Consider the following 24,141-nt stretch of genomic DNA (forward strand, 5'->3'; position numbering starts at 1 on the left):
AGGATACAACAACGAGATATATCCCTGTACGTACATGTAGAGTGTCCCACTTCCTAACAACGAAATTAGAGCCTCGTCACGGCATCTTACCACCCCACTGTTAAGCTGCCCTCGTGGCGCGGACTGCCAAACCGTTGTGACACCTCAGCGAAGTCTAAGCCGTCCTGATTCTGGACATATTCAGCTAAGCTTGTTATTGTACGCACCTATGGGAGAAGATCAGGCATGCATCATACCGCTGGCGTTTCGTCTATGCGTGATGCAGAGGCACAATTTTCATCATAAAGCGAAAAGAATGGGCTTTGTGATATCAATGTCACAACTTTATTTCCCCTTTGGCTCAAGACCCCAATCAGTTCCGCACTCGAATCAGTTTCTTGACGGTTCTTGGGTTCCAGACCAACGAGACTCATGTTGCGATCACATTCCAGAACTTCCTCGAAGGCTAAATGCTGTGAGAATATGGATTTCTACCCCAACCGTCTCCGAAATTGATATCGCAGAAGGTAAGCAATCCATAAACTCCTTTTTCCACCTCTGTTTGTCTATCCCCTGCCATCGACACTAGGTAAACTAACCTTGAGGCATAAAAAATAGCCAAGCTCAAGGGAGATTCAATGCCAGGGAAGCCCAGGAACTTCGCTCCAGGTCACAGCAGGGTTAGAAGATCTATCCGATTACGAGGTGATCCCGACGAAAGGCGGACCTGTTAGCGAAATCATGGCTGTGCAGCTTCCATGTTACTTTTTCGAGAAGCATCATCTGCCTGGGGAATGCTATGGTCGAGCCAATATCCTTGAGACTTTGCATGATATCTTGTTGCCACCTGCGGCGGAATTGACCTCAACGCACGCCTCTCGGTCGTTCGCTCTATGTGGCCCCGGGCAGATTGGGAAGACACAAATTGCGGCGGGGTTTGCCATGACTCGAAAGGAGGCATTCGATGCGGTATTCTGGATAAATGCAGAAAGTGAAATCAAGCTCACGGCCGACTTTACATTGATTGCGGCGCAAATGGAGTTGACCAACGAGCTCGACCGAGGGAACGCAGTTGACAGTCGAGACCGGCTCCTCCAATGGGTTAACCGGCCGTCCAGAGATGGGAGATGTATGTCCAACGAAGATTCGAGGCACATAGAGGACGTCCCCGATTGGCTTTTGGTATTCGACAATGCAGACAATCCGGAGCTCCTGGTGTATTACTGGCCGGGGGTCGATCTTGGTCACCAGTCGCGACCCAATGGCCAAGACACATTTCTTTTCCACATCGGGGGTGGACCTGGAACTATTTGACCGGGACTCAGCCGCTACATTTTTACAGACCCTGACGGGGTACCGAGCCGATGCCAATCACAAGGAAACGTTGATTTCGGCGGCCGATAGATGCCTTCCTCCAAAACTAATAGAACTGGCAGAAAAAGGCAGAATTTTCATCTAAGTTCAATTTCTAAATCTTCTGTCGGCATGTGTGGTTAAAGCATCTGAATTGCATATGCGGACATGTGGCTTTGTGCGTTTGAGATTCGACGAAGGACCCACTTTTCTTACCGCTCATCCCACCATACGGTTTATCAGATTAATCTTTAACGATCTTGCATACAATCGCCTACCTAATTTAATTACCTACCATGCCACTTGATGGAGATCCGATAGGGATCTCCCTCGAGGGAATCCCCGGTCGGGATTCTCCTGGAGGTTGATTCCAGGGCCAGTTGATTGCTTTGCTTTGCTTCGGCCTATTTAGGGCTTTTCCTTTCTTTGTTTCCTTTCTTCTTCTGCAGAGATAGTTCTCCATGTATTCGAACTAGATTTTTCCTCTCTCTTTGGCTTCCTTGCGTAGTGGCGATAGATCGCCATCACCACTAATTCGCACTGAATCTTCGCAGAAATCGGCCAATCAGGAGGGCAGGATTCTATTAGCCCTATCCGATATCAAAAGCGATCGTGTCAAATCTCTTTATGCAGCAGCAAAGCTATACGATATGTCAGGATGTGCGATACCCTGCACTAAGTGTGTGCATAAGCGATGCACATATCGGACCAACCGGATCAAACGCTATACATCCAGCAGACCGCTACACAATCTACGATGATGATTATCAACTATCACATCAGATGGAAAATGCAACGAGTTTCCTAACACTCTCGTATGCCCCATGTTATTTCGGATTTTTATTAGTCTTTTCCTGTGACATTCTGCCATGTACCTAAAGTTATAGATACTGCCTGTTTCCCTAGCTAAATCAAACAAGTTTGACACCCTTTGCATCACAAGTAGAGCTCAAGGCCTACCTGACTATAACAAGTGTTGACATGCCACTGTTCAACCGTTCTGTCTAATACTGCCGACCCCCTCTATTGTGTCTTAGTCATTCTTCCATAATCGTGGTATTCGATCGACCGTGTACGAACGCTTCGTGAACTCCCCAGGATTTATACGCACAGCGTAAATCCGACACGTATTACTTACCTTATAGATCAAAAGAAAGTATAGACTGAAAGTGATGAATTGGGAGAGGGCGATAAATCGGTAGAGCATATGAAATAATAGCCTACTAGCGTAGTGGACTTTTCTGAATCGGCTCTTGCTCTAAGTCGAAGTAACTCGTAATACAGAGCATGCAATGCAGTACAGTACGTTGCGAAACCGGTGCAACAACTCCACTCTCTCAATGGCTTTCTTGTCCCTTGAGCCAAGATATGCTAGTCCTGAACCGACACGTATGTATCTACTGGTAACGCGCGCTGTTGCACACTGTGGCCCTGAACGAATAAAGTACGAGAGTGGCCCTATACGTATACGAAAAGGCGCTTATTTTGTTAACACTGTGGACCTAAGATAGAGTCAACCTTCTCAAACTTATTTTAGGAATTTTGTTGACCCACACTAGCCATGGACAAGCCATCGCGGGTCTTACAGAATATTACTAATATACGACTTGATTCGAAAATAGCGAAAAAAGCTGCTAAGCGCCGCGCTATTTTAGGGCACTGCATGGCATTAGGAGAGTCAAAGACAAATTAGGCGGTGAACTGCCCGATGTTTCGAGATACTAAATACCCTCAGAGGCGACTCTTCGGAAAACTTCATGTTTAACTGTTGCTCCGGATTTTTGATATTGTACTTTCTATCTCCTGCCCCAATTTTTTTTCTTTTTTCTGCCTTTCAGTGCACAAAGATATGAGTGTTCATACTTCAGAGTCGATGATGAGCTCAGACGATGACAAGATGCTACAACGGACAAATTCCTCTGATGCATTCAGATCAAATCATGACGATTCTTTTTGTTACCGTCTTCAGGCCGAGATCCTAAAAGCCTCACCGTATTCTGGAATAGGGGAATGTGTACCGAACCCTGGAGGAAGTCATCATCCCCATTTAGAAGATGTGTTAGGAAGAACGTGTCTACATTATGCTGCTCAGACGAAAGAGCTACATCGAGCCTTCGGCAACGAAGAAGCTGTGGGGGATTTTTGGGCTGAGCTATTGGAGCACTTCGGCGACAAACTGACAGCCTGTGATAATGAGGGCCGTACCGCCCTTTCTTGGGCAGCAGAAGCTGGAAACAGTTCCGCTATAAGTAATTTGCTTGGCTCATTTAAGCAACCTGACCACACTCATCTGTTCTATGACGACAAAGACAAGAAAGGAAACACCCCCCTATTTTACCTGCTTCAATTCCGGAAAGACCAGCCCAGAAGGGACGGTAAACGCCCCACAAATGATTATGACGTCTCTGCCATTGCAGAAAAAGAAAATTGGCTTGTTGGACGGCTTATCTGGGAAATAGAATGGCATAGTTGGAGTGGATTTGTGTCGGAGCACTTAGAGGAGTCTTTCCTTTCTCAGGGCCCACTTCCTCCTCACTACTTTGGTAAAGAGGTCTTGAACAAAAGGTTTAATGGGCAGACTTTGTTATCCCGCGCCGTGGAGTTTAAGGACTACAGTTTCGTTCACGTTTTGTCCCTCGTCGATGGAATTGACGTGACAAAGGTAGATGTTGATGAGAACGGCGTGAAAGGGAAATCTCCTTTGCTACACGCTATAGACAATGGCGACAAGGATATGGTCAAATTATTGAAATGGAATGCTTTGAGAGGTCCTGAGAAAGACCTTTCAACGCTGCTTGATTCATTTATCGACAAAAGCAAAAATGAATCTAAAGAATCAGTGGAGCGTCTTGAGAGTCTTCTCGATTTGCAGGCTCTGAGAGAGGTTGGTGACCTGGAAGAGGAGGGAGTGGTGACGGAAGACATTGAAATTGGAAGACAGGAAGAGGAAGACCCGACAAGAGCATACCTTGTCAAAGTTCTTCGATGCTCCTGGAAGCTGAAAGCACTGCCTATGGTTCAATTTCTTCTTGAAAATGGCGCTTCACCACGGCCTCTGCAGCTCACGAAAAAGGCCTGGTTTGAATTCATAGACTCAAACCCCCACCTGGAAGATAAATCAAGACTGAGGAAGTTTTTACAGCTGACTGAGGTTGTGAGGGAAGGTAATACTTTACACATCCTCCGCACGCCGGAAACTATACCGGAAACAATACGAGAGCATGTGAGAGGAGATAAACGCAGCCAGATGAGGTGAGCAGAAATTCCATTCCATCTTCAAATTCACCTCAAGTATTAAAGGTTATAGATTTTTGCGCAGTGTGAAAGCCTGCCAGGAAGTTGAATTCGCACGATCCAGAAACCAATACGGATTTCATGAGGTCAAACTGCACGACGATGAGGTCGTTTGCAAGATGCTTATAAGGTTTCCTAATGAAACAGACATCTTCACAAAGCAAGGGAGGTCGCTTGAGGAAATGGAAGACCCCAAATGTACAACTCGATGGATTCAATGGACTACATCGAGAAACGGCTTTGTTTGCTACGAAAGCACACTTTCTTCAGGCCAGATTCCGGGATCAAGTTACGCTTTCGTAAAAGATCTCATATCTGATATAGAAGATGGGTGGATGCAGATTTTCAACACGGCAGAAGATCGCCTGAATACAAATGTAAGCTCAAAAGTTTTTCACAGCATATATAAACTAACATGAGAAGACTACGGACTATCAAAGACGTGATCAAAGTCGTGAGTTAGTTAGATATTTTGCCACGGAACGAAAATTCTTTGCAATACTCCGGCAAGCCCTCCGCCAACATTTAGGGTCGACGTTGCGGTTGATCAAAGAAAGTCATTCAAAGACTCAAGAGCTTCTTGAGAAAGAAGATATTGAGGACCCGAATGAAGTGACAGCCGCCCTAGAGAATGCGAGAAGACTTCTCAATGAGCATTTAGAAAGGCAAATCCAAGACATTCGTGACTCAGTTCAGGTGGTGAGTCCTGGAAGATAACCGTCGATACTGTACAGGTATCTCATACTCAGACTTATTAGGAGCTTGCTGAAATATCTGTTGGAGAGACTATCTTCATGAGAAGAATTGGTCTAGTCACGGTAAGTAACCTCATAAGACTTGGGTGTCTTCTAGCTAACTAGCCTCTTCGTTCACCCGTGCGTAGTTTATTTATTTACCATCAATGTTTGCCGCGGTATGATGCTGCTGATACCTACTAATCGTATACACATGCTTCAAATAATCGCTGACCTCAGCAGAGCCTTTTTGGAATGAATGTCAATGCTTTACAGAACAATCCTGACTGGAAATGGTATTTGCTTTTTTGCGCTGGACTACTCATGTTCACATATGCGCTCTGGGTGGTCTCAGACCCAGTAGGTTGATTCACCGTAAATATGGCTCGTCTCGCTAACTTTGATAGTCTTTCAGGAAAGCCAGGCCACGGGAATTGAATGTGGTCGAAATTTTATGTGGACGCCGTCGACAGAGAAAAGTGCAATGGGAAGCTTGATTACTCCTAATTTCAGCTAGCCTAACCATACTGGCTCCGGCCTAGTAGGGTTGCGCAAAATTTGGTCTTGGGCGGCCTGATCACAACGCGAGCCGCGTATCTAAACAGGTCAAATCTTGATGTATATTGATTAGGTCTACTGGATCTTTCAATTCTATAACCCAAACTACATTTTGTCGTAAATGATCATAAGATAGTCTAAAGGATAGAGCTTCCTGTAGCATAGCCCTCTGTCTGATGACTGGTGGGCGTATAGAGTTACACGGAGGCTGTGCTGTATGTGGCAAGAATGAAGGAAGTGGTAACCTTGGACTGGTAGGAAGGAGAGAATCAGGGCGGATAATATTATAAATCACTTGATCTACTTATAAGGTTCTCGGGGATTTGGTGTATCTTAACGGGATAGTTACGTCCTGAGAAGAGCTGGTCATTACCATTATCGTGTACCCACCTGATAGAGCCGTGATTATAGTAGATTTAGCTTCATTCAAATTTGTTGTTCCGGAATTAAGTCCAAAAAGTGCGGAGTCAAACTCATTTCGAAAACTTTTGGGACGTACAGAAGGTTTAGAAGACAACAGCCGAAGCCGATATTAATGTGGAATATGAATAGGCCAAAAAGTTGAGTCAAACTATAAAGCTAAGTAGCTATAACCAAAGTTCGAAAGTGCTCAGTGTGTTCTCACATGTCAATGAAGCCGTACAGGTTGCATACTGTAGAACCACGTGGAGCAGCGAATCGACGACGCGAACCACGGAAGTTAAAATCCATGGTTTAAGAAAAGTCAAGCGGCATCTCAGAAAGGAAAGCCCGACTAGGCAGAGGAAAAACGCTCGGTAGAGTGACCTATCTAGGCAGGAGACAGTTCAACACTCCAAGAATTTCGGGAATGCCTGCTCTGTTGTATTTATCATTCCGCCATGTACCTCGTGATATAAATATTGCTGTGTTTTCTAACTAAATTGAATCAAGTTTGACATCTCTTCATGACACAAGAAAGCTCCGGGCATACTTGACATACGTTTCTTGTCTAACAAGCCGATTCTGCCTTCTTGTGTCTAGTCTCTCTTCAATCCTCTCTTCTGCATACATACTCTTCTTGTGTGCATATAATATAACGGCGAGGTAAATTAAGACTAAATAAGACTAAATATACCGGTCAGCCTAAGCATTAGGGTGAGTAATCAGGTTGCCTAGGGAGCTGCTCATATTTACTCCGTAATCTACTTAGGGCGGCGAGGTGACCAACTCATTCTGTGCTACGGGAGCCGATCATTTTTCGAGGCGGTAGTTTTACCGTCACCTAGATTACGTTATATATGCATATCCTAAATTCTCACAAACTCAAAGTCCCAAGCACCAACAATCTCTATTTAGATGAAAGTTTCTTGATCTCAGCAACAACAGCATCAGTAACCTCCTTGGTCGTAGCCTGGCCACCGAGGTCACGGGTCAGAACACCCTGTTCGCAGACATTCTCAACGCAGTCAAGCAGCTTCTTAGAAGCTTCCTCCTCGCCCAACCAAGCGAGCATCTCAGCGGCAGTCCAGAAAGTAGCAACAGGGTTGGAGATACCCATGCCAGTAATGTCGAAGGCGGAACCGTGGATAGGCTCGAACATGCTGGGGTACTGGCGAGTAGGGTCGAGGTTGGAAGTAGGGGCAATACCGATGGAGCCGGCCAGGGCTGCGGCCAGATCGGACAGAATGTCGGCGTGCTAATATAGCGAGTCAGTAAATTGGACCAAATATATCAGATAGCATCGAGACTTAATTACCAGGTTGGTGGCAACAATAGTGTCCAGAGTCTCGGGCTTCAGAACCATGCGAGTAGTCATAGCATCGACCAGCATCTTGTCAACAGTGACCTCAGGGAAGTCCTCAGAAACGGCCTTGGCAACTTCATCCCAGAGAACCATGCCGTTACGCTGAGCATTGCTCTTGGTGACCACGGTCAAAAGCTTACGGGGACGCTTCTGAGCAGTCTCAAAGGCAAAACGCATGATTCTCTCAACACCGTGACGAGAGAAGATAGAAACCTCGGTAGCAACCTCCCAAGGCTTGCCGGTGTGAGAGCGACCACCCTGACCGGCGTACTCGCCTTCGCTGTTCTCGCGAATAATGACCCAGTCAAGGTCGCCGTCCTTGCACTTGCGCAGAGGCGACTCGGTGCCGCGGAAGACACGAGTGGGACGCACGTTGGCGTACTGCTGGAAGGGCTGGCAAATTGCAAGACGGAGACCCCAGAGGGAAATATGATCGGGGACGTCTAGTAAATATTGTGAGTGGGGATTTAACATCTGGAGATTTCGGGGGACTTACCAGGAGCGCCAACAGCACCGAAGAAGATAGCATCATGCTTCTTCAACTCCTCGAGACCGCCATCGGGAATATATTTGCCAGTCTTCTTGTAGGTCTCGGAGCTCCAGTCATAGTTCTTGAACTCGAGCTTGAAAGTCTTGAGGGTATCGGTAAGGGCGTTCAAAGCGGTGATACCGGCCTCGATGACCTCGGGACCAATGCCGTCGGCCGGGATGGACGCAATGCTATACGTCTTGTTGGAAACAACTGAAGGAGACATAGTGAAGGCAGGTTTGACACAAAACGGTATTGTGTTTGACAATGATAAAGTCAGATCGAAGAAGGGGTAAGGATTAAGTATATGCGGGGGTTTTTAAGGCTGTTTTCTCCAACACACCGAATCAGACTTGATTTGGTTCCTGGATGGGGGAATTGGAGATTGAGGCCCCTCATCGCAAATGTTCTCAACCAATGGCCACTTGACCAACACAGACGGCACTTTCTGCTGTGTGGATTGGGGTTTTCTATCTCCGGCGCTAGGAGAACGACATGTCCGATTGAAGGAATCGAGTATTCGGTGCGTTGAATTGGAGTATAGTACGAGGATTAAGATTTCGAATAAGAAAAGAACAGGAAATGTTGCTTTAAAATTTTGAACTTTCATGGATTGATCCAAAGATCTTGTGTGGCTGCCAGACCGGACTGCTTCTTGTCGTCTCTCCAAAACCTCACCCCTACATTGTTCAACCCTCTTTACCGCCTGATATATACCGCCTTTGTTGGAAAGTTTTGAACCAAAAGAAACACATATCAAAACTGGAGAATTCGATTTCTTCCCTTCAATCCTCTCAAACGAGACGTGCAATTGGAGATAGCGACAGCTTTTCCCAAAATTCAAGGATACTGGTGGAAATCTCGAAGTGTTTATGTCCGGCAGAATGTTATATAAGCAGAAGGTGGTCGGAGACTTTTGCGGTGCCACTGTACATGGAAGAGTGTAATACAATTACTACGCTAAACCAGAATAAGAGTTGTATCGTCGAATTAGCAATTCCCGAGTGGGGGTCACGTGGGAACGGTGACAACCCCAGACGAACCACCTCCTTGATGGTGATGAACGCTATCGAGATGATTTCGCATGAAGCCTTCTATTGTTGTGACTCAATGTATCGCAATCACCTTCAATGGAAGTTTCAGAAAATGTGATGTTACAGAGCCACCATGGCATCTCCATCTTCAGTCAGTACTCGTCTCGAGGAAAATGAATCAGACTGGCAATATGGACCTCGGTCGGCAAAGCGACGCCGGCGAGCATCTACAGCAGCCGCCTCAAGACCCTCCCCCCGTGAGGTCGGGTTCATGAGGGAGCCTCAGAATGAAGGCTCTGCTAGTTTCCTTGGCAGCTCCAGTGGGATTCATTTCATTCGGCATGTCTACAACGCCTTTGCTCGCCGGTCGGCAGACTTGCAGCAAAATCGAGCCCGGGATAAGAGCTCAGTTCCGGGAGAAGATGACCGGTTACAGCGCGGGAGTGAACGTGCTCATGACGCATTCTGGTTACCGGAGGAATTGAGCTTTGCTCGAAATGCTGTGTTCAGTTTCGAGGACCTTGTCAACTGGACACGTCGATATTTTGAGAATTGGCATCCATGTTTCCCCTGTCTTCATGCGCCGACCGTGTTGCAAGCTATGGAAAGACTTGCTCGTCAAGGGCCAGAGTCTGTTAGCCGCTTAGATATGATTGTGATCCGTTCCTTGATCTCGATATCTATTGGAGATGAGCGCCAAGCGAAGACTTCCGGCTCGGAGAAACGCCAAATCCCTGCAATACTCGTGTTTCAAAGCGTGCAGCATGTCATGCAAGAAATACAAAGCTTACTTGCAGAGCCCACAACGCTACCGCTGCTTCAGGCGGCCTTCACGGCCCAATTGGCTCTCACTTCGCTTCTCCGTTTGAATGCCGCCTCTCGGGTTGGAGGTGTCATCACTCGCACGGCATTCCATCTAGGCTTGCATCGCTGCCCTGGTCGATTTTCTTGTTTTAGTAATGAAGAGATCGGTATACGCAGGCGTCTTTTCTGGTCCATCTATTCACTGGAACGGTATCTCTCTCAAGCCCTTGGGATTCCTCTTGGTATACGAGACGATGACATCGACGTGTGTTATCCAGACGCCGAGAGGCATGTCACTCAAAATCCTTCAACACCCAATGATCAGCGCCTACGGTTGCTTTGTCATCTTGCAAAGTTTGCCAGAATCCGGGGGTTGATACTGGAGCTTCGAAACAAGTCTATCTTGCATAGTCATGCCGGTGCGCGGGAGGCGTCGCATGTTAATGGCGAACTCTCTCAGTGGTGGAATGAAGTCTACGACGATGTCAATCCGATCGAAGACTCTGCAGGCCCTGAATCAGAAGCAAGCGCCACGCTCACTCCCTATCATCGGTTATTGCTGATAATCCTCAGACATGACGCAATTATTGCAATGAATCGGCCACTACTTGCTGCGGAGAGGACTAATCCTGAATATAAACATGCTTTGCAAACATGTATTGCTTCCTCTCGATCGTCATTGGCTGCATTGAAGAGATACATGTCTTCTGAATCCTATGCACCACTCACCTGGCCATCCTTCACCTGGACGACATGGATGGCCTGCCTGGTCTTGATGTACGCCTCGTGGGAGGGAGAATTGCCTGTCGCCACAGCATTGAAATATGCGAAAATGGCTGTCCAGGTGTTGGAGAATCTTTCCTTGCGTGGAAATAGCTGGCCAGAGACATGCATCGAGGCAATCAAAAGCATGGAGTCTGCTCTGTCAACAAAAATGCCTGGGAGATATCCAAAGGGAAATCCTGCCGAGCCTGCGAGTTCCGAGAGAGGTGCAAATGCCAATCAGACCTCTCTGGAGAGCAATACTTCAAGTGGGGAAAACGAACTCATTAATCAAGATTCCGCCATCTTTTCGACGCCCAAGAATCCGGCAAACGATATCAATGAAATCACACACGGTGACCAGTTTTTGAATGCGCAAAACTCGGCCGGGCTTATCTTTGGCAATTTGGTCAACAACAGTGCTGCACCCTTCTACCCAGGGATTGCAGGCCAAGACCCATTTCCATTTTCAGATCCGTCCTCACTTCCCATGAATGATTTATGGAGTGTAGCTGATGGTCCATGGATGATTCATGGAGACTTTCTGTAATATATCCCAAAATTGTACAATTTCCTAGGCTGAGGCTAATCGTACGCCAACTTGTGCTTTCGCGCGACAAACTAATACATTTTCGGATATGGTGGATAACAGGTTCACCGAGTAGCTATATATTCTCATAATGCCTACTAAGTCCTTTCCCGAAGCTATTCAAAAGACTGTTCAAAAGACTGTTCAAAAGACTGTTCAAAAGACTGTTCAAAAGACTGTTCAAAAGACTGTTCAAAAGACTGTTCAAAAGACTGTTCAAAAGACTGTTCAAAAGACAGCTCAAAAGACATTTAGAAAGATCTTTCATAAAAGGGAAAGTTAAAGCATATATATTTACATTGCAAAACGGTTTTCCTAGTCTAGATATCAAGGATACAGTCTACCTGTTCTCCACTATGTCAATTTGGCGTGCGATTAGCCTCAGCCCTTATCTAACAGTGACGTGACATGCGGGTACTCTAACAACTGATATCCCAAACCGAACCTCACAATGAGATACCTGCCATTTCCACAACGATCCTTTCCTTATCTAGTATCGCACTCAATTGCCCCTTCTCCTTCTCTTCGCAACTCCCGAAGAAGCCGTCTCGCAATTGATCAAGATACAGCTCATACGCAGGCATGTAACCCTAGACAAACTTCGCAATTTCATCATCAGTCATACCTTGATTCTTCATCCGCCAAAGAGCCTGTTCCTGTTGGATACGCCACTCATAAACATTGCTTGAATCACCCGTATCAAGATGAATCGGGTAGTCAAAGTGCTGCGGCCCCATGAAAATTTCGCAGTATCGTGCAAGGTTATTGTTCACCTCCAACAAATTCTCAATCGCATGGTCCTTCAAAGTCCGAGTAGGATGTTTTGACCTCGCCTGTGTCTGCAATGTCTTACTCCATGTATCTTTGATGCCAATCGTCTCTCAATGGCTGAAACCCGACACACCGACCCTCAAACACGACAACATCAATACTCGTCCCGGCAGAAACACGTCGCCAGGGCTCCTGGGGTGCTCTACCACCTTCCCCATTGAATAGACTCTTATTAAATGACGGAATCAGAGTATCCTTCGAAGAATCCACCAAACTTTCGGAAAAGGCAAGCGAAAGATCTATATCGCGCGTGCCCGGTTGTCCTCTTGCTTGAAGGAGTTTACTCGATAGATTGTTTGTGCGAACGTTGACAAGTTCGTTATGGTCGAGATTTGAATCGTCGAGAGAGATGTTGATAGTGTTGTAGTTGAGTTTTTGTTGGAGGGCTGTTAATAGTGCGTCTGTCCAGTTAGATTTGCCGCTTCCTTGGGAGGCCTGCTAGGCCGAGAATGAAGGGGCGTTTGATTGACATAGATGATTGCGTATTGAGGTGTCGAGTTATGAAAGGCTGCACGTGAGATATGCCTCTTTCGATGTCTGCTTCGGGGATCTTTGGATCACGCATTGTGTTTTATCCTCAGAAAGTTGGGTATTGGGTGATTTCAGGTGGGTAGTCGGAAACTTTTGCGGTGCCACTGTACACTGGGGCTCCACATAAGTTTGAAACCCCAACAAATTCTCAAAAGCACCTGAGTAGTCACCACAGAAAGGATATCTGTGCTATCAAGAAAGATGATACGAAAGACATTTAGAAAGACCTCTCAAAAAAGAGTGATTGAAGCCTGTGTAGTTGGTCCGTTTCTCTGGTTTCTAGACTCGGACTTTTGAACAAATATAAGGATATCCTATACAAGAAGACTGTAATACAGTTACTACGCTAAACCCTAAATGGGTTATGATTAGCAATCTTGTATCGTCGTTTTAGCAATTCCTCCCAACACTCCGGAGGTTTCTTTGTCCGGCAACAATCTGCCATGCTAATCCCTCACCTTAAATCGACCATGGGCAAAGAAGACGATCGGGTTGTATCAAATTGATTACATCTCGAAACAACTTTATATTTGTCTATCTGATTCCCCGCAACTCGACCCGGCGATATCGGAGCAATGCGGTCCAAGCGAATTCGCGCATCTGATGCCATCATTCCCGGTAACCAAGAGGCCCCGCCTCTAGGGGAATCATGTGTGGATTTGCTGATGCGTGGTATACTACAGACAGCGAAAGCTTGAGCTCAATTTCATGTGAGCCATGTAGACAGCGAAAATGCAAGGTTGGTTTACTTAGGGTTCGTCTGGGGTATCAATCCAGTGCTGACCTCTGGTATAGTGTGACCGGAAACTGTACGAGCTACCTGAATATATCGTGGGTAAGTATGTTTAGAGGCAACATTGACCTAACCCGTTTGATAGCCCCTCCTGTGCGCAGTGCTCAAGTGAGCCATCAAAATGCATATACCCTGAAAGTGGCAAAAGGTAAATTTGAAGTTGAGCGAGATGAGATCTGAAAGGGAGACTAATATTCGTAGGGGCCTACCTCTCGGATACTTGAACCAACTAGAACAGAGACTGTCCGAGACCGAGACTGCGCTCTATAGTGCTCTGGTTACCTTACGCGCGATGCGACCAACGACCATGGTGCACGCATCTGCAAAACCGGGGTCGGTAAACAAACAAAAAGCTGCACGCATGGACGAATGGAACCAGCTACCACTCCGAGGATGGTCGGATATGGACCACTGGCTCGCGGGCATGTCCCATCAGTTCACCGTGGAGCCACCGCAAACCCCGAATGCACATTTCACAGAGCTATCGGAGGGCGGGTTTGTAATCCCACAGTTACCGAACCACCTCCACCCAAGTCACGGTAGCATCCATAGTCCTGGTGTGAATATAGATGCTAGGGAGGCATCGACTTCATATGCATGGCCCTCTCAAGAGAATATCTCCATGGGAAGCCCATATGAGACCCATCTCCGCCCACCGGGGATGGTATCCTCGCCTCTCTATTCGCGAGGTCAAGCCACTGGGGGGTCCGACGGGGTGGCGTCGCCGGCTGGAGGGGTACAGGAGTATACCAACGTCGCCATTTCGAGTGAAAGCGGAGCAGTAGGACCAGCAAGACCAGGCGAGAGCGCACCAGCGACAAGAGCAGAAGAGCTGTCAAAAAACAGACCTAGCATATATTTTTGATGATCAATCTTCAAAAAATCTTTGACCATATACCCTTCAAATAATTTCGTCCGATGGTGCCACCTATTTTCTACTAGATCCGAAAATGAATATACACTGAAAAGATTTATTATAGGAAGTCAAAGGTAAGTAAAGTGAACTTAGAGGAAATAACCTCAATATTCTTTTCTCATACTATTTTTGCGCCTTCCTTTATTATATCACGTCTGAAGTATTCCTCATAGCCCTGACTATCTCTCACTTCGCTCTGAGCTCTTATTCTATATCTCTTATCCTAAATTAATAAGATATTTATTGCTTACACTAGAAAAAGCTGATGAGTATAGGTCTAACAGGTGCTGAACTAAGCCTCGAGAATATGGAGATGATGTAGATATCACGTAGTCTTATCTTGCCGTGCGCCTTCCAGATTCGCTTTCCCTGATCTTTACTCTTTCCCTTCGTCTTCAAAAATCCAACCAAGAGTTTATACATCATGCAACTTCCACTTGACATGGTCGACTCAAACCACTGCCCAGCAGAAGATGTTTGCGCGGCTAGATAGGTACCACTCACAGCTATCGATAAAGACAGTTCAAAAGACATTTAGAAAGATATTTCATATAAGGGAAAATTAAAGCAAACATATTTGCATTATCAAACCGTTTCTCCAGTCTAGATATCAAAGATCTAGTGTACTTGATGGAGCAGCACTTTATGTGTGACGGACTAGACCAAAACTGCGACAATCACGTGATTAGCCCATTTTCAGCAGCGCAGGGGTAAAGAAGGAGAACCGAAATGATCGCAGGTCGTGTCACCCAACATCGGTACGGTCATCGAGCATGAAGGGTGACAATGGTGAGCTGGACAGGAACTCAATAACGATGATGATGATGACGATGATGTTATCAGTATCCTACTTTCCGTACGACTCTTCCATGCCACCTGGAGGGTGTTCGATCTGGCGCCCCACTCGCAGCCTATCCTCGTGTTATCGGTGGAGGCTGCCCCTCCCACAACCCATTAAGATTGTGAAGCATGGCCCACTCCGATACAACCAAGATGGGACCAAGCCCATGAGCGACGAGGCCTGACAGGCTGAGGAAGTCGAGCCAAATTGCCAGTGACCAGCGACAGCAAATCAGCTGGTGGTGTCCCTGCAGGCCTCCAAGCGCCGGTCGCACCAGGATCACACCCGCAGCATCGGCCACGTCGGAGGGGATCATGATTGGTGAGAAAATATCATGCCAGCCGTCTCTGGCCCTGTCGATCGGTGCAGTCACCGGGACACGGACTGCATTTAGCAAGGGACAGGATGGTCGCGGACTCGCGGGTTTTGTGGTGAAACGCGCTCCGTGCCAGGGCTGGTGTAGCCTTTTGCTAAACTCCTGGAGGCTGGAGGGCTTGGAGTCTTGGAGACTGGAGTGTATCGAGGGCGGGGGCAGTCGAAGCCCGGTTGTTTCATTGAAATTCTAATTGCGGAGCAGCGACAGAGTGCGACGCCACTCTGTCGGATGGGGGGCTTCTTTGTTGCGATCGAAGTTCACGTGGGGCATGCTGTTCACCAGGTCCTCCCTCCTGACAATAGTATGTATGCGATGCACCGTTTAGACTGAAGTGTCCTGTAGGATGATACATCAAGGACACGTCGAGTCTCTCTGGATTGGGTATCAGAGCATATGACTGGGATCGGGCGAAGGAGATCATCCCTCGTCCGTCCTCCATACCCAGGGAGGGCAACCTTTGCGCCTCGTCCGGGATATTCCCCCTCCTGCCCTAGGCACGGACAGGATGACCGTGTCACCGTGGTCCGGGCTCTATCATCGGAGTCTGGCCATGAGGATGGCAAATTTGATCATCGACTTAAAAATTGGTGCTGGGGGATAGCGAGTACATAGAAAATTCTGGATGAACTGTGGCGATAGGTCCCACAGAACATTGGGCCCTGGGCGCTGAAACGAACCTCTGTGACTGGAAGGACTAACAGTCCCTGAAGCGAACCTTGGGTGAAAGAGTTTTCTGTTTTTTTCACTTTCGCTGTCCCGGGTGCAGGACCGTGGATGTCACTGGGCAGACGGAGGGAAACCGAGTGGGGAATCGAAGCAACGGGGCCCAACGGCGTGTTTCCTCGCAGGTTAAGCGCCAGTGCCTCTCCACGGTTCAGCAGAAGTCCAGACTGCACACCCGTAACCCTTACACCCTTACGGGAAAGACTCACTCACTACTCATCCCTCCCCCTTCCTCTCTTTCCTTCCTCCTCTTACCACCGTCCTTCATTTCTTTGGGGTCCTTCATTCTTGCCCTTCCTTTCCCTTCAATTCTCTTCTATAGAGTCCTGGTTACAACGATCCGTGATCCTGGGCTCCTTTTTTTCTGTCGACTTTCGACTTTATACCTTCCTGGGAGTGCGTCCTGGTTGTTCGCCCCCATTCCTTCCCTATAGCCCTGGACTCCCAACCTCCACAAGAGGCCCAATTTTTCATCGTCCATTTTGCTGCGCAAAAATCATCGACGAGATCCTCGACATTCATTCTGAATCTGTGCCAGACACAGTGCGAACTCGACCGTTCGATTAAAATTCACACCAACGACACATCTGATACCGGACATTCCGGGCAGTGATCTCCATTCCTCGCTATCTCCGCATCCGCGATCGTCTCTCCACGCGAGATAAAACGTCGGATTAGATCGCAAAGAGAAGATAGGACTACTGAATCCTAAAAATAAATAGACAGTTTCCGGAGAACTGTCCAAAATCAACAAACAACGCCAAACACCGGCGAGCAAACCCCGACTACGTATTGTGTGACGAAAACAATCTACCTAACCCATCATGTCGACTCTCACCCGCGCCTTTACCAAGCGCAACAAGCGGCCGGAGGTGTCGGCGCCCATGCCGTATCGCGGCGAAGGCCATGTGCGATTTAACTCGGGCTCCATCAAACGAAGCAACATCTCGGGCCCGGTGCAGCTGATATCAACCACCAACATGCTCGCCTACAACGCACCCGACATTCACTCCTCCAACTCCTCCTCCGCCTCATCATTGCGTTCGGGGGACGATTTTGATGCGATCTCTCCGCATAGTTATTCGTCCTCCATCACCACCCCGGATGTGTCGCCCCACGAGTCACACCCCGTGGATGCGAACCCTGCGTCGTACTTCCCCAAGCGGTCGGTAACCATGACTAGCCACCCGCGCTCTTCCACCACCTCCTCGTCATCCAACGAGGCCCCGATGGTCCCCCAGCGGGCGCTGTCGCACACCAAGCGATCGCATCAAGAGCTGGCCCGGAAGCGCTCCCAGCACCGGATGTCGCCACCTCCATTGGCAGCTCCGCGCAGCAATCCTATCATTCGTGCCTCTCAGGACGTTTTCCTCCCCGAGACACATCCGTTTAGCAAGGAGCTGGAGCAGGTCAATGAGGTGGCGGAAGAGTTCGGTGCCACACACATGATGGACGAAGAAGAGATGGTACTGGTTCGCAAGGGATTGAAGAAGTTCACTGTTGACGATTACCTCACCGAAATTGAGGATCTCTATGGAAGCATCTTTGACGACAGACTAGGACCTATCAGCATGGGCCCCTGGCTGTGAGCGCATCGATTTCATCACACCCACCCACGCTTTTTTTTATTTGAGGGTGGGCATTACTCCGCCCGGTTGATCCGGGGTAATCTGCTCGACGACTATCTTATACGCCGACTTTGCGTAGGAACTGGATTTTCTCTCGCAAAGCCCGCCACGACTAACTCTTATACCTTCATTGACGACTCTTCGATTATTCCCCCTGCTTTGCACTATACCATGGGAGGAGCTCTGCAGTTCCTGTGTGCGGTTCTGATTTCCACGTTGTTCTTCTCTCACACACTGGACGGTTCTGATCGCCAGTTCATGCCATTTATAAATTGTTTGGATCTGCCTGGATTGAATGTTCCAGCTCTGATATAAGCATGTATGACACTTATCCACGCTAGAATTATCATTGATACTTTCACTTGGACCTTTCTATTTTATCAATTCTCAGTGGTGATCAATGTATGGTAAAGGCTGCCCTTAATTTCTTCCTCGGAAAGCTTCGTATTCTACATCGTACTGGTAAGCTGAAACGTGAAATCGTAAAGTGATCAACCGGGTGTGCCCCAGGCAGCAGGACGCGACTAGAAGAAGAGACCCGGCAGAACGCGAAGAGGACACGATGACATAATCTAATATTACCCTAAATGGTTTAGTGCCTCATTCACCGCTCAGTCCTGCTCAGTCACGGGTTCTCCGCAGCCCCACAGGTACGCAAGGGAAATTTTTTCGCTCAAGGCATCATCTCAATTAATCTCGAACCTCGACACACCGCTGCCTGCATCCTATTCATCGATTGTCCCGACCGAGTGAATGCCTTTCATGGGTGTAGACAAATACCTGCGGTCTCACCTTTTCAATCTGTAGCACAGTCACCAAATTTGACTATCCAGACGGTCGTGTGCTGGGTTGCCTTCTAGCTCCACCACTGTCAACACATCGAGCTGTCCCTCTGAGGTCTTCCGGAGGTACAGATCGTCAAATGTCACATCGCCTGTGACCTTTTTAGAGTTGATTCAACACATTTTCTCTGCCCTCAAACCCTTTGGCCATGGTCTCCGTCGCCACTATCCCTCAACCCCCGGCGCTCACAGCCACCCCCTCCTTGAAGCCATCATCAAAGATGCTCCCATCCTCGTCCCCCGTATCCATTCTCAAAACCTCCAAGTCCGCCGGCACGAAACGCAAAATGGCGGACCTCGACCGCAGTCTCTCCCCGGTCTCCTCCGTGTCGGATACCTTCGATGACGCCGCCCCTCCCGCGAAGAAGCGTGCCCGCGTCACGTTCAATGAAAACATCCAAACCCATTCCTGGAATCAAAATGATCCGGCAACTCAAACTGGGATGAGTGTGGCGATGGTTCGGGAGGAAATCCGTCGGGCAATCCATCGCCATGTTTCGTCCGGGGAGAGCGAGGCATACGACCAGATCAAGGAGATCTTCACTGCCGATCCGAAGAAGGCTGGCGATACCCTCTACTCATACGACCTTCCCACACATCCAACCTTGAAGAATCATCTGTTGGGTCTTCTTTCTCACATCGCCTCCCTGGATCGCGGCTGCAGCAGCCTTGTCCACGCTGTCCTCGAGAGCGAGTGGCTTGGTCGGGATGAGCCCTATGTAAAGCTTTTCATCCGGTTCTTGGGAAATCTCGCGGCCGCTCAAGGTACCTATCTCGGTGTTATTTTCAAGATGCTCGTCAGCAAACTCGCTGGCGTTGCTCGCGGCACTGGTAGCCTGCCTGGATACGCTGTGGTCCCTGTGTCCGAAATCTACGCTCGTGTCCACATGGCCCTGCGTCATATTGTCCGACTGATCCCGTCTGGCAGTGGAACTCTCTCTCCAGTCCTATCTCACACATTCCCCTACGAAGCGGACCCTGCCAAGTCTTATATCGCCTACACCCGCAACCTCATCCAGATCATCAGCTATGCTCCCGAGCTTCAGTCCGATATCCTCGCCCTCATCACCGAAAAACTGGTCAAGATCGATGTTCAAATCCAGGTCGATTTGGAAGATTTCGAGGATGAGCTTGGAGAGAACCTCCTTCATGGCGTTTCCAACGACCCCGACGAAGAGGTCGACGACGACGACGATGACGACGCGTCCATCTTGAGCGAAGATGAGGCCGATGAAGACCGACGGGTCGCCGAGATCAAGGACAATATTCACAAGGTGGATGGCATGATCGATATCCTTTTCGAGTTCTACAATTCTTCCTTCACCACGGGCACACTCGACGACCAGCGCAACAGTCTGGACCTTATTATCAGCCACTTCCAAAGCATCATTCTCCCCACATACAAGTCCCGCCACTCGCAATTCCTTCTCTTCCACTTCTCTCAATTACACCCGGATCTCCTCAGCAAGATGACCTCGTGCTTCTCAGACCTGATCTTTGGCAAAGTTCAGCCGGGTATCATTCGCCAGTCCGCTGCCGCATACCTGGCCAGTTTCATCGCCCGAGGAGCTCACATCCCCAGCAGCCTGGTTCGGAAAACTTTCAACGAGATGAGCGCGCAATTGGTCGAAATGCATGACAAGTATGACGCTGCGTGCCGCGGCCCCGATCTCCGCCGTTACGGCTCGTTCTACGCCACCGCCCAGGCCGTGCTGTACATCTTCTGCTTCCGCTGGCGCGATCTGACCACCGCTTCAATTGAGGGTGACAGCCCCCAGCAAGTGGACGAGCTGGAGCCGAGCCAAATTGCCTTCCCGCCCAATGTCAAGGACACACTGAGCAAGGTGATCTACTCGCGCCTGAACCCGCTCAAGATTTGCTCCTCGGGTATCGTCAACGAATTCGCCCGTATTGCACACCACTTCCAGCTGCTCTACGTCTACCCCCTCATTGAGAAGAACAAGCGTCTCCGTATCAGTGCCTTCCGAAGCATTGCCTCCTCTGGACTTGTCCAGATGGAGCGTGAGATTCGCGCTGGTGATCATCTCGGCTATCAGCTCGACGCCTACTTCCCCTTCGACCCATACCAGCTCCCACGCAGTCGTCGATGGCTAGAGGGTGACTACGTCGAGTGGCGCGGCATTCCTGGTCTTGACCAGGACGACGAGGACTCGGATAGTGGTGCCGAGGACGGCGACGAAGATGAAGACGGCACAGCTACTGACGAGGAATAACGCGTTTGTTTCCGCTTTCCCTCGCACATCTCTACATTGACATCTTTTCTGCCACTGAAAGCCAACTTTGGAACGGCTTAATAACGGCCTTATCTTCTTGCTATACATTTGTTATTTCAGCGCGGCGCCCCGGGTTTTGATTTTGATATGACATCTAGACGTCCCTTTTTTTTCAAAAGTTCGATACCAGTCTTCTTTTTATGCCCTGATGATGTGATATCGTGCTTTTGAGCGTGCATGGCATCTTACTGGAGCATTTTTACTACTTTTTTTTTCTATCTTGCTTGATTGATGGTCAGTGGATGACTGATTTAGCTAGGAATATGAGAGATCATCTTTTCTATGGATCAAGAGTTTACCTAGCCGTAGCATTGACTACCCCATCCCTTCCGGGTTATAAAGTCAAGGCCTCCTGTTTGATCGACACAGCTTTCCTTTCAAGGAACAGCACTGATTCTTCGTTTTAAGACCGTACTCATATGTTCCTCGAGTCAGGAGTACCTAGCGGCCGCTAAGTAAGAGTGACTGTGTGTAGATATTGATGTGTTGGTGAGTAGGAAGAATATTGGACCACAATATTTTGAATGAGAGTCCCGGGTCGTTGGCAATGAGTTTGATCTCCAACTTCTGGCTTTCAGAAACCTAGGCACTATCCGGGTTCTACGACAAGCACAATCGATCTCGATAACCAGTAAGCGGAATAGGGCAACTAGTAGACACTTGACATTCTGTTAGAATAATATCTTGATTGAATTGGACGCGCATAAAGGTCATCTCCTCTAGGTATAGATGATTTCAGATAAGAGGGAAAGTGACACGGTTTTCATAGTCGACGTTGGCTTTATGACCTTCAATGCGTTCACGACAGGTACCAAATATACGGTCCCAGAGACGGGTCTGCTTTCCATAGTTATGACTCTGTCTCCACCCATAGCGGTGGTGCAAGTCATGGTCTTCAATCACCAATTCTGCGTCAAAATATTCAAGCACCCAGTTAACAGTGGAGGGTGCGCCCCCGTGAATGCGTAGTCCGCTATGCCCAATGATCTCGGAAAAGACCACATATTGATAGCAAATATACCACTCATAAAATGACAAAGGCATACCCATCACCTTCAGAGTCCCATAGGCAAGAAGTGGGATACCAAGGATATCGAAAAACTCCTGCTCGTGGTCCGCGTATGCACCTAGCATCGGGTGAGGGTGTTTTGTCAGGTGGTGCGTACGGTGGAATTTCCATAGGGGATCCACGGAGTGCATCAAGCGGTGATACCAATAGAACCAAAAGTCCACGGTAATGCTGTAGAGTCCGATCTTCGCAGCTAGCCACGTCCAATCGAAAGAGAGTGGGAGCTTTTCCGGTTCATATGATAGGTAGATGGACATGGCCAGGCGAAGTGTAGGCACAGAAAGTAGTTCCGTCGCAACTTTTGCTACACCAACGTCAGGGATATCGTCTCGTCCATGCTTGTCTCCATCCAAGAAGCCGTAGATCCAACCGAGGCGACGAATTGTTTGTACGAGATGGATACCAGTCCCGTAGAATGTCGTGCTGTACAAAAAGAAAACAGCGATTGCGTTGAGGTTCTTTCCAGTGTAGGTTATGTAGATGTGTTGAAGTGCGTGAGGGATCAACGCATGAAGCATGATCCAGAGATGAAGAGTCCATTCCCGTACGGACGGTATCTTTTCGCTCTTGGAAAAGACAGGAACGTTACCGTCTTTAGGTGTGAGATGTGTGCCCAGTATATCAAGCAGCCAGTGGTGAAATGTCCATTGTGATCGGTCACCACGGCGCCAGGTAGATATCATAGAATCGCGAGGATTGCCTTTTGTAGTTTTTTCGTTCGCCATACTCTGTGACATTCTTCTGTTTTGAGAAATTTCAAGTAAGAAGATTCAAATAGCCGGACTTCCAGCGTCGTATCTTATATCTATGGGTCAGCCTAAAGCGACTCGGCAGATGTGTCTCGGCTACATCATGTGGGATCGACGATCATGATCCCCTCCATCTGTTGCTGTTGTATAGTCGCTTAAAGATTCACACCATGATCTACTACCAAAATACAGCGTAGGGAGCCTCTGGGTATTTCACACCTGTATTGCCTAGGGAAAAGAACGTCCATGCCTCTCTGCCTCGGCCCCGGAGGGATCGCCAGTGCGGGGAAGCCCCATGTTATTGGTTTATTACACAATCTTCACCACACAATTAAAGAACTTCGTCTGGCTCGTGTTTCTCTTCGGATCTCTTTCCCAAAGAGAAACGAAACGCTTATTCAATCGGTCTCTTAGCGTCTTGGCCTCTCCTTCTGTTGTTGCCGTCCATTGTACAGACATATATAGTTACCCAAGCAGCGATAGATGGCAAACCTTCTCAACCACACGACGCCAGCAAATTCCGTGGGGATGTAAACCTAGATTTGCGTCAAGTGCTAAACGGACCAGCTCCAAGATTTGCTGAGTGATTGAAGAAGAGTAAAAGCCCTTTTAGTACGTGAATGATACGAGAGCTACATAGAGCAGTAGTATACTTATCAATATACTCCTAATAGCCTGGTAACCAGCTTTCTCTGGTATCTGTGATATTATCCAGGAATTCCTTTCTTGATTTCAGATCTGTATCCAGTCTAAGGCAAGTTTCTGAAGCTGAGAGGATCATGTTTCTGTGCGATAGTATCAAAGCAAAATATGAGATATTGCCTTCATATAGTCAGTTGTATGACTGTTTTTCTAGAAGTTGCAGAAATCTTTGTTTAGATTGACATCTAGAACGGCTTCATGCTACAGGCCCAAGTAAATATACTTTTACTTCACCCAATGGTATTACTTTCAGGTTAAACAAGGATTATTTTGATCAGTTGCCCCATTGAACAGAGGCTGCCATTCGTCCCCACATTGGCTGAGCCAGGGCAGAGCTATATGCCGTTAATCACGATTATCTACTCCTCCACTAGCTACTCAAATTATGACAGGTCACCCAACACTCAGCGCACAGAGATCCCGATACAGCAGTAAAAAACCAACG

General features: G+C 48.0%; 9 protein-coding genes across 9 annotated transcripts; 6 read left to right on the top strand and 3 right to left on the bottom strand.

Moving 5' to 3' along the window:
- Positions 1 to 720: 720 nt before the first annotated feature.
- N7473_008404 (uncharacterized protein) lies at positions 721 to 1,293 on the top strand (the record flags this gene model as incomplete). The annotated part of the gene is made up of 1 exon (XM_057154344.1): positions 721 to 1,293. The coding sequence occupies one exon, from the start codon at positions 721 to 723 to the stop codon at positions 1,291 to 1,293; it is 573 nt and encodes a 190-aa protein (XP_057008682.1).
- Positions 1,294 to 3,181: 1,888 nt separating this feature from the next.
- Positions 3,182 to 5,877, top strand: N7473_008405 (ankyrin; the record flags this gene model as incomplete). The annotated part of the gene is made up of 6 exons (XM_057154345.1): positions 3,182 to 4,584; positions 4,652 to 5,003; positions 5,050 to 5,325; positions 5,385 to 5,444; positions 5,604 to 5,720; positions 5,776 to 5,877. The coding sequence occupies 6 exons, from the start codon at positions 3,182 to 3,184 to the stop codon at positions 5,875 to 5,877; spliced, it is 2,310 nt and encodes a 769-aa protein (XP_057008683.1).
- Positions 5,878 to 7,227: 1,350 nt separating this feature from the next.
- Positions 7,228 to 8,438, bottom strand: N7473_008406 (putative tartrate dehydrogenase; the record flags this gene model as incomplete). The annotated part of the gene is made up of 3 exons (XM_057154346.1): positions 7,228 to 7,575; positions 7,636 to 8,126; positions 8,180 to 8,438. The coding sequence occupies 3 exons, from the start codon at positions 8,436 to 8,438 to the stop codon at positions 7,228 to 7,230; spliced, it is 1,098 nt and encodes a 365-aa protein (XP_057008684.1).
- Positions 8,439 to 9,379: 941 nt separating this feature from the next.
- Positions 9,380 to 11,362, top strand: N7473_008407 (CeGAL family transcription factor; the record flags this gene model as incomplete). Its single annotated transcript, XM_057154347.1, has 1 exon — positions 9,380 to 11,362. The coding sequence occupies one exon, from the start codon at positions 9,380 to 9,382 to the stop codon at positions 11,360 to 11,362; it is 1,983 nt and encodes a 660-aa protein (XP_057008685.1).
- A 1,976-nt stretch (positions 11,363 to 13,338) lies between these two features.
- On the top strand, positions 13,339 to 14,421 carry N7473_008408 (Zn(II)2Cys6 transcription factor domain-containing protein; the record flags this gene model as incomplete). The annotated part of the gene is made up of 5 exons (XM_057154348.1): positions 13,339 to 13,381; positions 13,447 to 13,502; positions 13,559 to 13,572; positions 13,642 to 13,704; positions 13,758 to 14,421. 5 exons carry the CDS (start codon positions 13,339 to 13,341, stop codon positions 14,419 to 14,421), a joined length of 840 nt encoding a protein of 279 aa, XP_057008686.1.
- Positions 14,422 to 15,383: 962 nt separating this feature from the next.
- N7473_008409 (uncharacterized protein) lies at positions 15,384 to 15,629 on the bottom strand (the record flags this gene model as incomplete). Its single annotated transcript, XM_057154349.1, has 1 exon — positions 15,384 to 15,629. One exon carries the CDS (start codon positions 15,627 to 15,629, stop codon positions 15,384 to 15,386), a length of 246 nt encoding a protein of 81 aa, XP_057008687.1.
- A 1,607-nt stretch (positions 15,630 to 17,236) lies between these two features.
- Positions 17,237 to 18,001, top strand: N7473_008410 (uncharacterized protein; the record flags this gene model as incomplete). Its single annotated transcript, XM_057154350.1, has 1 exon — positions 17,237 to 18,001. One exon carries the CDS (start codon positions 17,237 to 17,239, stop codon positions 17,999 to 18,001), a length of 765 nt encoding a protein of 254 aa, XP_057008688.1.
- Positions 18,002 to 19,031: 1,030 nt separating this feature from the next.
- N7473_008411 (rDNA-binding RNA polymerase I transcriptional factor) lies at positions 19,032 to 21,116 on the top strand (the record flags this gene model as incomplete). Its single annotated transcript, XM_057154351.1, has 1 exon — positions 19,032 to 21,116. One exon carries the CDS (start codon positions 19,032 to 19,034, stop codon positions 21,114 to 21,116), a length of 2,085 nt encoding a protein of 694 aa, XP_057008689.1.
- Positions 21,117 to 21,911: 795 nt separating this feature from the next.
- N7473_008412 (sterol desaturase family protein) lies at positions 21,912 to 22,982 on the bottom strand (the record flags this gene model as incomplete). Its single annotated transcript, XM_057154352.1, has 1 exon — positions 21,912 to 22,982. The coding sequence occupies one exon, from the start codon at positions 22,980 to 22,982 to the stop codon at positions 21,912 to 21,914; it is 1,071 nt and encodes a 356-aa protein (XP_057008690.1).
- Between the last annotated feature and the right edge of the window lie 1,159 nt (positions 22,983 to 24,141).

The sequence above is a fragment of the Penicillium subrubescens genome (genome assembly GCF_028828155.1).
Source record: "Penicillium subrubescens strain IBT 31985 chromosome Unknown utg000005l_segment0_segment0, whole genome shotgun sequence".
Classification (NCBI taxonomy): domain Eukaryota; kingdom Fungi; phylum Ascomycota; class Eurotiomycetes; order Eurotiales; family Aspergillaceae; genus Penicillium; species Penicillium subrubescens.